General features: G+C 38.2%; 1 protein-coding gene and 1 long non-coding RNA gene across 3 annotated transcripts; both read left to right on the forward strand.

Annotated features, from left to right (window-relative positions):
• The first annotated feature begins 1980 nt into the window (after nucleotides 1-1980).
• On the forward strand, nucleotides 1981-9811 carry LOC131307780 (probable magnesium transporter NIPA9). Of its 2 annotated transcripts, XM_058334465.1 has the most exons (9): nucleotides 1986-2311; nucleotides 3615-3713; nucleotides 5226-5355; nucleotides 6143-6231; nucleotides 7228-7284; nucleotides 7387-7445; nucleotides 7867-7987; nucleotides 8540-8688; nucleotides 9336-9811. In XM_058334465.1, exons 1-9 carry the CDS (start codon nucleotides 2201-2203, stop codon nucleotides 9559-9561), a joined length of 1041 nt encoding a protein of 346 aa, XP_058190448.1. In that variant the 5' UTR covers nucleotides 1986-2200; the 3' UTR covers nucleotides 9562-9811. The 2 variants fall into 2 exon arrangements, with proteins under 2 accessions (XP_058190449.1, XP_058190448.1); XM_058334466.1 differs by lacking the exon at nucleotides 3615-3713 and having other exon boundaries at nucleotides 1981-2311.
• LOC131307782 (uncharacterized) lies at nucleotides 3723-5085 on the forward strand. The gene is made up of 2 exons (XR_009194229.1): nucleotides 3723-4028; nucleotides 4129-5085. It is a non-coding gene; the product is annotated as an uncharacterized LOC131307782 (long non-coding RNA).
• Nucleotides 9812-12832: the final 3021 nt, after the last annotated feature.

Here is a 12832-nt window from a genome sequence, read left to right on the forward strand (position 1 = left end):
ACTACCAAACTGGAGGGGCTATGCCGCCACCTCATCTCAACAAACAGAATATGCGAGGGGTTATGCCACCACCTCGGCTATGCAATGCAATCAAATTTAAGCTAACTAACTAAATTAACTAATTACACTAACTAAAAACAAACTCGATATTTAGCCTGGCTTCGTTACACCTCAAGTTTGGTATAACCAGGTTAGAGGTATCCACCAAACTAAATACGAACTACTAATACATAAACTACTAAACTACTACTACTAGACGAAAGCAGGATACTTACAGCGGTTTGTCGAACCTCCAAGAAAGCCATAATAAGAAATCCCCGCCAACGGCGCAAAAAATGCTTCGTTCACTCCAATATATGGAATAACGTCCCAAGCGTAGGGCTTAATACGTCAGTTGAAGCATGATAATCCGGAAGACCGGGATCGTACCCATGGGAATAATTAATACGGCTTTGCTAGATTTGTAGATGTAAGCTCGGGTTTTCGGCTTTTAGACAGCCAACTTGGTTTTACGTTTGTAGTGGAAAATAAAAGGGACTAAATTGAAAAGCGAATAAACTAAGATAAAAAGCAAGTTAGGTCTAGGAATTACTAACACTCACGACTCGAGTTAAACTGTATTTCTCACCCAGTTACGCGGTTCAGGATACACAATTAAGGTTCTTAAATCGGAAAATAAGATGGTTCGATTACCAAGCTAGCTCTAGAATTTATTTAGCAAATGCCTCGTGCGACAGAGCTCCAAGCATCATGTGTGGTAAGTAGGCGGTGCTCTTACCTACACATGATCAAGGAGATTAACACCTTAGTGATTTGACAAATAAACCCGAACCCCACATCGATTCTCGAACCAAAGGTTTAAACTTTATGGTGAAAAACACAATTCTACGTGAGCCATGAGGTGCTAATCACCCCATGACCTAACCTTGGAAAACTACTCACACATATCTATTGAGATAAGAGCAAGCAAAAATCTACTTAGCATAATTGAAATAACAATACTAGAAGAAAATTAGATTAAACGATAAATCGAGGGATTGGCTACAACTTTAATGAAAACGACAATGGCAAAAACTAATTAATTAAGACAGAAAAATAAAGATTCAAAGCTGGAAATTGAAGAACAACCAAGAACAATTCAAAATCTAGATCTAGATCTAAAAATGATGCAATCAAATCTATTATACTTGTTTGTACAATGACATCACGGGCTTTTATATCTTCCAAGTACGCGCACAGAATATTCTCCAAGATGCTCCAAAGACGCCCTCCTAAAACCCTCGGCATCGATGGAGAAGGGCTTAAACTGCTTCATTAATGGCCTCGGCATCGATGTAATGTTATTCTTCCCATCGATGCCGAGTAGCTTAGCCCTGATTCCACTAATTACTTCGGCATCGATGTAACCTGGCTTATCCCATCGATGCCGAACCCATTAACTCCAGCCGCTTTGCTTTGCCTTGCTTTGGTCTTCCTTGCCTTGCCTTGTCGTCGGGTCACCTTCGGCACTTGACATGCCTTGGATACGCTTTATGCTTTAAAACCTCACTATTAGGTGATTTTCCTACAAAACAGGGTTAACAAGTTCTACACGCCAAAGTAATTTAAAACAACTAAGTTTAACAAAAAGATTGAACTAAAACTAGATAACTAGCGTACTCATAATTGTATTATCGGGTGCTTATCACTAACCAAACACGAAACGAAAATAAAATGCTCTATTTGTGACAAAAATAGAAACAACATTAATAATAAAGGAATGTTACGCGCTCAACTCTAGACACAACCACGTCTGGAACAGTTTGATACACATTGGTCTACGTTCATCGGGGGTCCGGACACATGTTTTAGAATTGTTTGCGTAGATTTCTGGCTAAAAATTTGGGAAAGGGGCCTATCGAAAACAAAAACAAAATTTGGGAAAGGGAAAAATGATTTTGAGGGGCAAAAGCAAAATTTCCAACGATAAAAAAATGAGGAAAATTTCCCAAAAATTATTTTCTCTCCATTCACGTCCACCTTCCTTTCTCTTCCCAGGAAACATACATAACCAAAATTTGGAGGGGAGGAGGAAGAGACAGACAGCGGAAAACAAAACAAAATTCCTGCCAGAAGGAATAAGGAGATCTTGCAATAACCGAGACCCATTTTCTTGGGTAACATACACATAGAGAGAGAAAGTATTTAGAGAGAGAGAGAGATGTGGGAATCGATCTTTCTAACGGTAGCAGCTACCGCCGGCAACAACATCGGAAAAGTCCTCCAGAAGAAGGGCACCCTTATTCTACCCCCTCTCTCTTTCAAGCTCAAGGCACGCCTTTTCTCCTCTCTTCCAATTTCTCTATCTCTTTTAATAATGTTGATGACATACATGTACCTTTCTGGGTTCTTGATTTTTTTTTTTTTTGATCATCTTTCTGGGTTCTTGATATTCTTGTGTTTTATGACCTATTTCTAAAGCTCGTGTTTTTAGGCCGGGTATATACCTATTTCAAACTTTGTGTTGACTCAATATTTCAAGGGAACTTGTGAATTGTTTGGTGGGATATGCCATTGCATGATCAAATTGATTTTCATGGAAAAAATACGGATTGGTTGATCTAAAATTGAGATTCTTTGGTTGGCAATTGATGTTGGTTCATGCATACCAAAAGTTTGGGGTTGAAAAAAGAGGCCGGAATCCAGCAAATTCTTGATTGATGATAGTTTTGTTGTTCTTGCTAGGAATCTACTCATGTACTTCTGGGTAGATGCATTGGGACATTGAATCTCAATATGTACAAGTTGATATGCTTGCATTTTCTGTGCAATCTTACCTTCATGTATTTTGGATCGAGGGAGAGATACTGATAAGATGGGAGATGGAAATTGAGAGAAACAACACAGAAATGGAAGAATTATATTGAAGGAATGGAATTACAATGGAGTAACAGGCTAACGCAAAAGGAACTCTAGTCCAATTGCCTAAACGAGAACATGTACTCTTGATAATTCCTCTTCTACCTTACTCTCTACATTCATAAGCCTAACTTCTAACTAATTTTGCACCCAAAAGCTGTTCACCCCTAATCACCTCTGTAACAGCTATCAAACAAACCTTGAGCTGACTTACACTAACGACTAACCAACCCCCTAAGTTTCTTCTGAGATCTCCATGTGTCCCTTGGGAAGGCAGCTACTGGGCACCATATCAGATACAATCCAATTGTGTAGATTCCCCAATTTACCATGAATGAATTACAATATGCACAAGCTAATATACTTGCATTTTCTCTGTTATCTTACCTTCGTGTATTTTGTATCCACTTATGAGTGTTATTCAAGGTGTTCATTTTCCAATTTTTCATGAGTGAATCACTAACATGTTGCAAACAAGTTCACGCCTTTTAAGTTCTGTATTTATGTTTTCTATCATGTGACTGTGGACAATTTTAAGGTGTAGTAAACATTTTCTGAATTCTCACCAACCTAAGGTGGCAAGTACTTCTCATACGAGTTTGCATCTTTTAAGGGCGTAAGTGGCTGTTTACTACCATGTAAAGGATAGTGGATGGCCTAGATTGTCTTCCACATGGGAATATTGGTGCAAATTTATCATTGTTTCGTTTTTGTAGGTACTAAGAGCATATGCTTTAAATAAAGCATGGGTCATAGGACTTCTAATGGACTTATTTGGAGCCGCTCTCATGTTACAAGCATTATCTCAAGCTCCTGTAAGTGAAACATCAACAAGCATGTGCGAGCTTCTACCTCTTATAGCTCTTGAGTCACCACACGCTGGTTATGTTTTTATTTTAATCGAGATTGTTTAGAAATACTTTCATTATCTTATTTATAGAATTATAGTAATTTGAAATGTTTTAAAAAAGTCATTGTTTTACTGTAAGTTAAGACTAATCTTTAGGGCCTCATTAGGTTCACTGCTTTATGAAGGAAATCAATGATTTTAATTGGTAGAAGGAGTTGGGTACACTTGGAGTGGTATCTACCTTCATATATCGAACTGTTGCAAATGCAAAGTTATGCTGGTGAGTTTATAGTTTAGATAGAAAACTAACTCTTGGACCTCTTTCAAGCTTTTTTTTTTTTTTTTTTTGTGTTTTTTTTTGTTTTTTTGATTACTAAAAGGGTGGGAGGGGGCAACCAACGTAGCAACTCCCCTTGGGTGTGACCATAGGGGCTCCCTGCCCGCAGATGTAATGTCTGGATCGAGCCATAGCTACCGTCCGGGAGGACGGGCCATCAACATGGCACCACCTGGTGCACAATTGGCATAAGCTCCCCTCCTCAATGGTCCAAAGACTCATCCGTAGACGTGAGGCCAAGCCACTTGCCGGGACTCGAACCCACATCTCCGTCGAGGAGGGTAGTTAACCCTGCCAACTAGGCTACCACCTCAGTGGTCCTCTTTCAAGCTTGATGTCCTACAAATACTGCAAAAGAAAAAACTGCAACGGAGGGCTAATACCTGGAGTAGTATTTGATTATCTATGATGCTCTGCGATTTGTGAAACCATATGCAAGTACCGTATGCATGTGTTAGCTGCTTCGTGGGTGCTGGATCGAACAGTATCCCAATAAACCAATAATCAAGTCTTGGTCTACTGCTGGAATGCATTGCATCAACCTGGGAAAATTAGCTGATCCATCAGCTTAGCCTTGATCTTCGTGCATTCATCTCCATCAACCCTTGTGTTTAGCAGTACAGTCCAGCTGGGAGATTCTGTTTCTTCTTTGCTATCACATTACTTACGTTCCTCCTACAAATAAACATTTAGCTTGGCAGATGTGCAGGATCAATGGTTTTATATATTGATAACAACATGCTCGTTAGTCTCCCAAAGTATGGAGATTACATTGGGGATTCCCTATCACTACTATTGCAAATATGTGGAACCAGTTGCGGAATTGAAGTGTTGTATATCGTATTGAGAAAATGTTATTTAGGGTCTTAAAAATGTGAAGATTTAGAGTGCTAGTATTGAGGATATTTTGCTTCACCTGGGAGTAAGTGTCTGTAAACAAATGTCAAACTACATCTGTAGTTTGTATGAAAATGAAATTCAATAAAATATTTCTATAAAATTGTTGTATTTGCTTTTGCATAGTGTTGGCGTCATATAGGCTGACAAAACAGAAGTAGGGGAGGGCTGACTAAATGACTAATTGATGCTGTCGGTTTCAAACTTATATGTCTCCTTGTTAATCTCAACACTGCACCACAGGTATCTGTCATCCAACCAGTTTCTGGCTGCGGACTTGCTATTCTTTCTGTCTTTTCCCATTTTTACCTGAAGGAAAGAATGAATATGATTGACTGGCTGGGGATAACTTTGGCTGCTATTGGCACCATAGGTAAATGATCTTTGCACATTTCTTTCTGAAACTTTTCATATTAACTTTCAGATATGTTCCAGAAAGTAATATCCTCTAGTTATGTTAGATAAGGCTTGAATAGAATGATCTATGCTTTTTTTTTTTGATCATCAAAAATGCCCAGCCGGGCAGAATGATCTATGCTGGTATACATGTTTTTTGAATTGTCAAAGCTGTATCATGACCGCGTTTGATAAGATTAACAATAGTCCCAGCCTTAGTTTTATCAGATTTTCATCCCTTCAAATTAGTTAAATAGTTACACAATTTTCTGGCATTTCTGGCACTTAGGAGGATGCAGAAATGATACGTGCCACATTTGAATGTGCTCATGTAATTGGTTGGACTTAAATGTTCATATATCTCGTTGGTTTATTTGGGGTTTCTGAAAACTTAAGCAAAAAAGGGCTTTCTCTCTTCTCAAAAGCATTTGATTTTCAGCATAGGTGCACTCAACATGGTAAAGTGTCTTTATATGCCAGTGCGTGGAATTTTGCTAATGTTTGCAACATGAATTGTTTCCTCAAAGGAGCACCTAATCTGTGCAATGTCCGTTTTCAGTTTTACTTTTTGATCTCTTTTAAATGATGTAAAGACACTTTAAATGGTTAGAAATTTGGAAGGGGATAACCACCTCTTAAATAACACAGCACTGAGATTGATGTGATTGAATTAGGGTAACCATGTCTCATTGTTAATATTGAATTTCCTTTTCCTTATTTGGCCAATTTTCTGTTATGCTTAGTTTTAATCTCTCTATGTGCAGGAGTTGGGGCCGGAGGGGAGGAGCAAAAGACTTCTTCGATTTCTATATTCCACTTACCTTGGGTGGCTTTTATTGTTGCTATCTTGTTTGTAGGTATTCTATCCATGTACCATCTGACATTCGTATATTGAAACATGTTTTTATTGCCTTGAAACATGTCGCTACCCATAATTGTATTAGAAATCCTGCTGAGGTCATTGCATTTAATCCTTACTGCATGAGATGTCACCTTACAACAACGTGTATAAACCAGTGTTATGTTCGTATAAGGTTTGCTGCCAAGTGCAAAAGGTCTCAGAAAGTCAGAAGCCTCTGCTGTATGGATTTGGTGGAGGTGTGCTTTAGAATAGGAGCAGGACAATGATAGTAAAATTATAAATCATCTGTAATTTGAAATTGTAGTGGATCGTTGTGCGATTTCTAAATTGTGTTTGTAACAACTAAAATCAGTCTTCATGTATTTGTTTGCACTTTATCATGACACTTCTTTCACATTTCCCAGATGGATGCAAGTTTTGGCACACCTATTTTTTTCATTATTATTATTATTATTTATAATTGAATCATTTTGATGGAGCGTGTTCAAAACTTTAGTATGACATAGCAATCAATTATAGAACTTCTTTCTTTGTAGTGAAAGGCCTCCTACAAGAAATGGGTGAAACTGACTTTTTGATTGGGTCTGATGTAAATGGATATTTCTGAATTATGCTAACTCGTCTGAGAAATCAAGTGCGGTACTACGATCTTAGTTGTATGATGTGAAATGTTTGGGCCTTATAACGGATTAGCTGCTGGCTGCTGCCACCTACAATTATGTGATCCTCTTTATCTTCAACTTCGTCCTTTTTACTCCAGGATTTGAATTTGTAATTCACGGAAGATGTGGCAGATTGTGAATTTCCTCTTTCTGTTACTTTTTTAGCTACTTGAATGGGTGCATCACTGCAGCATGGATTTTCTTTGCCTTTGTTTTCCAATGTTCTTCGTGTTGCTGTTATTGAAGGCATTTGGTATAGAGAATCCTATGATTCCTTGAGTTTTTGCATATAGTTCAACGCTTAACAGAAATGTTGTGCCTGTAGGTACTACTTAATGGATGGCTTCGCATCTACAGACGTCAGCGAAGAGAACAGGAGCTGGTACATTTTTGTAAAATTATGCACCATTTTGTGGAATCACAAGACATCAGCCATCAGCTTTTGAATTTGATCTTTATGTTGTGACACACTTTTTCCTTCCAGATGCAATCTGAAGTTGTAGAGGAAATTATATATGGATTGGAATCTGGCATTTTGTTTGGGTACTGTCTCTTTGACTGATTGTACTTTGGAAACTTTTTGAGCCTGTTACCACTTTGTTCCATCTTTTGGGTAGTTGTGTTGATCAATTCAAGAAAGTAACTCCAATAATAATTCTGCTGGTGTCAACCTTACAAGAATACAATTAAAGGGAACAATAGAAATAAATGACATTGCTTATACCAATTTGATTGCAAATATAGGTGCTTTTATGAAGCAAACATCTTTTAATTTATTTGTGAGTGTTGGCACTTTAGTTGGAACTGAACACGCTCAGAAAGCCGACAATTTTTGAAGCAAACTGAATAAGGATGAAGGAAAAATAAGAAACAACTGCTGCACAGCTCTATTATTTCGTTGTTTCCTCGTATATGGTTTGCATTTTGTTTTCCCAGTGGGGTTGATGACTAAATCTGATTGTAGGATTGCATCTGTGATATCAAAGATGGGATTTGTATTCTTGGAGCAGGGTTATTCCAAGTTGGTGGTTCCGGCATGCATCTCAATCAGCATGTGCTCTAGTGGTACGGGATTTTTTTACCAGGTACTTGTTTTACAAGCATCTTATTATGGCATCATCTAGCCTAACTCACTTCATTTTTTGATTTTCTGCCATTTCACAAAACAGCTATACCTTTCTGTTGTGTACCAACATTGCATCGTAATTGCCATGAAATTTAACCAGAAAAATAAACTTCTGCATCTTTGTCTATTCTGGTTATGTATATTCTGTCTGCTTTTATGATTTCAGAAAATGCATGTTCACTTTGGAATGTCAGAGCACAAAACTTATAAGGTTAACTACCCCTTGCTAATAACCATGAAACAACGGGCAATGTGGAATCAATACCTTTTGATTTTGAATTTAAGCATGTCCGTTTCTTATAAAAAATAAAAATTTAAGCATGTCCGTTTGGAAATGTTTAGGAGTCCCTAAAGGAACTAACATTGTGGGACGGAAGGTTTACACAACTCAGCAAAGCTTTTTATTCAACATTTCCAACTAGTTGGGGTAAATGCGGATCAAAAAAAAAAAAAAACTAGTTGGGGTTAATAACTCAGGGGTGCTTTTTTTCTTTTCTCTTATTTCAAACAGACACGGGGCTTGAAGCATGGGAGAGCAATTGTAGTGTCTACATGTGCTGCTGTGGCGTCAATTGTGACTGGTGTACTTGCCGGAATGGTTGCTTTGGGTGAACGGTTGCCTTCTGCACCAATGGCCCGGCTTTCACTTTTGTTGGGATGGTAATTTTATGCGTACAGTATCAACTTTGCCTCATATCTTGTAAGAGAGATTGTTCCAAATCCAAACCAGATATGTACGGATTAATAATTTACCATGCATTAGATTGTGGTGAATGACCACGGGAGACATGGGATGCGATTTATCATGATTGGAGGGTTCCAGTCCATCTGACGTCGATGAATGCTTCTGGCATACCATCATTTAACTTCTTTCACTGAAGTTTAAATTAGTTTTGGTCCATAGCCCCATTAACTGATGATAGTTTCATGCTTTCAACCACCAAAGCAAAAATTCCAAAACTGTTGGTTTAATGAAATCCATAATGTAGAAAGGGTAGTGATATTCACACTCCCTTTTCTTTGATAAATGCACTCCATTTTTGTCCTTAAGTGAAACTTTTTTGTGTAATTTTTTCACCAAAAGACAAGAAGTGGAGTGCATTTATCAAAAAAGGGAGTGTGGAAATCATTTCCCTGTAGAAAAACCATAAACCAAAAATCATTTGAGGACAGCAATAACTTCCCATGTTCTGTGTTTTACTGGTAAATTTATGACTACAAATACTGTGTTATATGTAGAGTTCTGCGTTGAGTTAAGATTCTTCCAAAAAGATTGTTGTTCACTTGGACATGACTTCCTGTTGCAGGGTGTGCATCCTTCTGGGTGTGGTGCTGCTTGTAACTTCGACACGGCTGATGCGATACCTTCCGAGGCCGTTGCGTCATTTTATGCCAGGCAGCATCGATAGGAATTCCAGCCTCAGGCGACATGGATCGCTCCATGCTACAAGTAGGGATTCAAGTCCAAGTGCTGTCATCCATGCAACCACATTGCATCATTTGCTGTCGTCTCCCTCTAAAGAGAAGCCTTGAATATAAAGTGTTCTCATTAGGGAGTTTTCACTCAAATGCACCCCCTGTTTGTCCCTCTCTATACCTACCTTGTGACATAAAATGTACAAAAGGCCATCTGCTTTTGGGTTTTAATTGGAAGACATTATAATCATTCCTTCATGAGACACTTGTTTTTGCAGAAATTTGTTTATTTGTTTCTCTTCCTTATACACGATAAAACCTTGAGTGGTGCCAGTAAAATTTATTTCAGCATTTTTTTTTGTGATAAGTTACTCTCAGATTCATTGATTCTATTACCTTTTTACCCCTGCAAATGCTCATTAAACTTGTTACTCTTGGACAAAATTGTGCATAGAAATTGGAAATCACTATAGTTAACCAGCACTCCTCATTTGTGTCGCCTTCTCTAGTAGAGACGTAATTACTACTCCCTCCGTCCCTAAATAAGTGTTCGACGCGCAAACCTAGGCCTTCAAAAAGATGCATTTGTTTCGTTAAAAAAATCAAATTTTTTTCACAAATCAATAGATAGTAATGAGTTCTATTAGATTGTAAAAAAAAAATTAAATTTTTTATTGAAAAACATTCATATTTTGTAAGGTTCAGTTTTGCGTGCCGGACACTTATTTAAGGACGGAGGTAGTACATAGAAACCAAAACTGAGAAACTTTTTGGGTCTTAATCTAGTTTTTGGCTTTTAATCAACATTTTTTAAGAAGAGATGATAAAGTTTGTTGAGTAGGCCACTTGGGAAGAGTGCGGTTTCAAAAACGCTGAAAGAGTAATCAATGACTTGGATTCTGGAAAACTCTTGTAATTTTCCATGCTTGTTTTTCTTTCGATCATGTGATATACCAGGAGCAAGTACCGGTAACTGAAAAGAACAAGGACTATTCTGGAGACAAATGAAAGAAACAAACCATGAATTCATAGGGCCCTAATGGCATAATACAAAGCAAGGGCACCAGGGAGTAGAGATCCCCACCCCAAATCAGGGACAACCCATATATCTGTATTTAGCAAACAGTGGATTTGGTCAGGGGAAGGACAGAAACCAGACCCCATGACCTATAATCAGTTGTGAATGAAATTAAAGGGTCCACTATAACTCCCATCAAGCTCCACGTTCTAACTATTTCATGGGAATGGTTTCATTTACTCACGATACATCATATTGAATAGTCATGACTCGGGGTCACATTTTCAACTTGCGGGGGAGACTTTAACACTTGTCAAATAACACGTCTTTAACAAACATTTTCTAAAGAGTCAAATGATCATGCTCTATGTGGGTATTTGATCTGAGGTACCCAACCGTGATTTCTCAGGAACCCAAACAAAAGAAGATGCTATAGTCTAGAGTACTACTGAATAACATTTCCTACAAAGCTCCCTAAAGCAATCCCAACATACAATTCAGGCAATCCCTATGACACCATAAAATTTCTTGTGGCCAATGACCAAGACAGGACATGTCAAAGGTACTAATAGATGATGTGGCATTCTTCACTTAGACCAGACAGGTGGGAGAGGCAGCCTTGGGATATTTGGTCCCCCCTAAGGTAATACCTAGAGAATCCCATGTGAGTAGTTGCTGTTGGCAACTTGGCAACTATAAATGTATATGGCTAAACCAATCTATGCAGAGTGACAGATCAGTTGGATTCATAGGGTTTGGGACAGCTTTGGGAGAAATGTGTTTCCTGTGGTAGTATGGTAATAATGCTATGCCTCCAAGCACCAGAGTCTCCTTATCCTCCTTTCATGGCCCTACTATGCATTGTTCAACCATTTGTAGAAAAAAACTAAAGCTGTGTTTGGGTCTTTGATTTCTAGAGAATCAGTCGAGGGAAACAGAAAAAACAGTATTCAAACGCCTTCGTGCACAAACTTAAGATCCAAACACAGCCTAGGGTGTCTGAGATGCATCAACAAGAAGGAAAACTAGCAGTTACATTCTTACATAACATCCACTTAATATGCATCACTAGATGCAAAAGTTTGATAAGTAAGAAATTGTATGTTTATTGCATTTAGCAGTGGGAGCACTTCACAATAAAGTAGGACAAGTCAAATTATAATAACCCCAAGCTGCTGGGGATAGTAGAAAAACTCACATCTCAACTTGCCCAATCCAAACTGTTCTCATAATGGGGAAAGACTTGGTTACCATTAGAACTCAAGCCAAAGAACGTCCAGTAACCCATGTGTGGTATTTGAAACCCACCAAGAGACTACCCTGAGTTTCCTTATGAGCTGGCATTCGCGTTCAGCTTCACCCGGAGGAAATTTCCAAACAAGAAAGCATTGATCTTTCTTTCTGTGGCTAGTACGTACTCTTTCACCCTCCAAGAGCCATTATCTCGAGGTGGTGGTTTTACAAATTTTCTAGATCTATCCAACATTGAGTTAAACCCCACAACTTGGACTTTATATAAAAAGGCCTTAATCTCGAGTTCTGTCATCGTAAAACATAGGAGTTGTTCATCCTTTAACTTGAAACCTAGTAACCGACACTACATAAAATCTAATGGAGGTGGAGAGAAATTACGGTGCAACAAAACCACAGGGTTAGCCAGGTGGCCATGCACTCCCTAACTGTGTGCACGTAGTTTTGAGTTTACTGCTGTCTTGCATACTTTAAAATTGACTTCGGTGACTAACTCTTTAGAAGTCAAGAAATGCAAAAATGATGTGAACCCTTCGAACAACTTTGATAGTAATAACAGGCAATGGCTTTATGATGACAAATTTATTAGGTTTGCCTGTGACCTTGTGCAGTTTCTGTTAATGAATCCACTTAAGAATAAATATTTTGGTCTGTAGGTTTTATTTCTACCGCAAGTTTGGGGATTGACTGTTATTTGTTGTTAAACTCTTGAATTGTCCGAGTCATTTAACTATTTCCTTTATTTGAAGTGCAATTGTTGCGCATAACAAAATGCTCTAAGAACATTCTTTGTAGTCGTTCCCAGCCGTATTGATGTACCCGTATAGCACCCGTACACATGCTTCTTAGCTTGAGATCCTTTGAACCCAAAAGATAAGCAGAAGGAAAAAAACACACACACGAAAGAGTTGCCTCGTGATCCAACAGTTTCAATGCAATGAGTTTAGTTCATTCTAGATGCAACCATTTTAACTCACTCAAGTCATATCAACCAAAAGTAGTGATCAAGCCACCATTAAGGTACCACCGAATTGCAGTAGAATATCCGACCCACAAACTGTACTATTTCCATTTCAAATCAACTTTGTGCTTTATAAAAAAGGTAAAACACCAAGAAAA

The sequence above is a fragment of the Rhododendron vialii genome, chromosome 11a, assembly GCF_030253575.1.
Source record: "Rhododendron vialii isolate Sample 1 chromosome 11a, ASM3025357v1".
Lineage (NCBI taxonomy): Eukaryota > Viridiplantae > Streptophyta > Magnoliopsida > Ericales > Ericaceae > Rhododendron > Rhododendron vialii.

What these genes read in the sequence shown, in the direction of transcription:
- LOC131307780 (XM_058334465.1), top strand. Translation starts at nt 2,201, where the DNA reads ATGTGGGAATCGATCTTTCTAACGGTAGCAGCTACCGCCGGCAACAAC. An exon ending in CTCTCTCTTTCAAGCTCAAG is followed by an intron (nt 2,312 to 3,614) that starts GCACGCCTTTTC and finishes TCGTTTTTGTAG; the next exon opens with GTACTAAGAGCATATGCTTT. An exon ending in GAATCTGGCATTTTGTTTGG is followed by an intron (nt 7,446 to 7,866) that starts GTACTGTCTCTT and finishes ATCTGATTGTAG; the next exon opens with GATTGCATCTGTGATATCAA.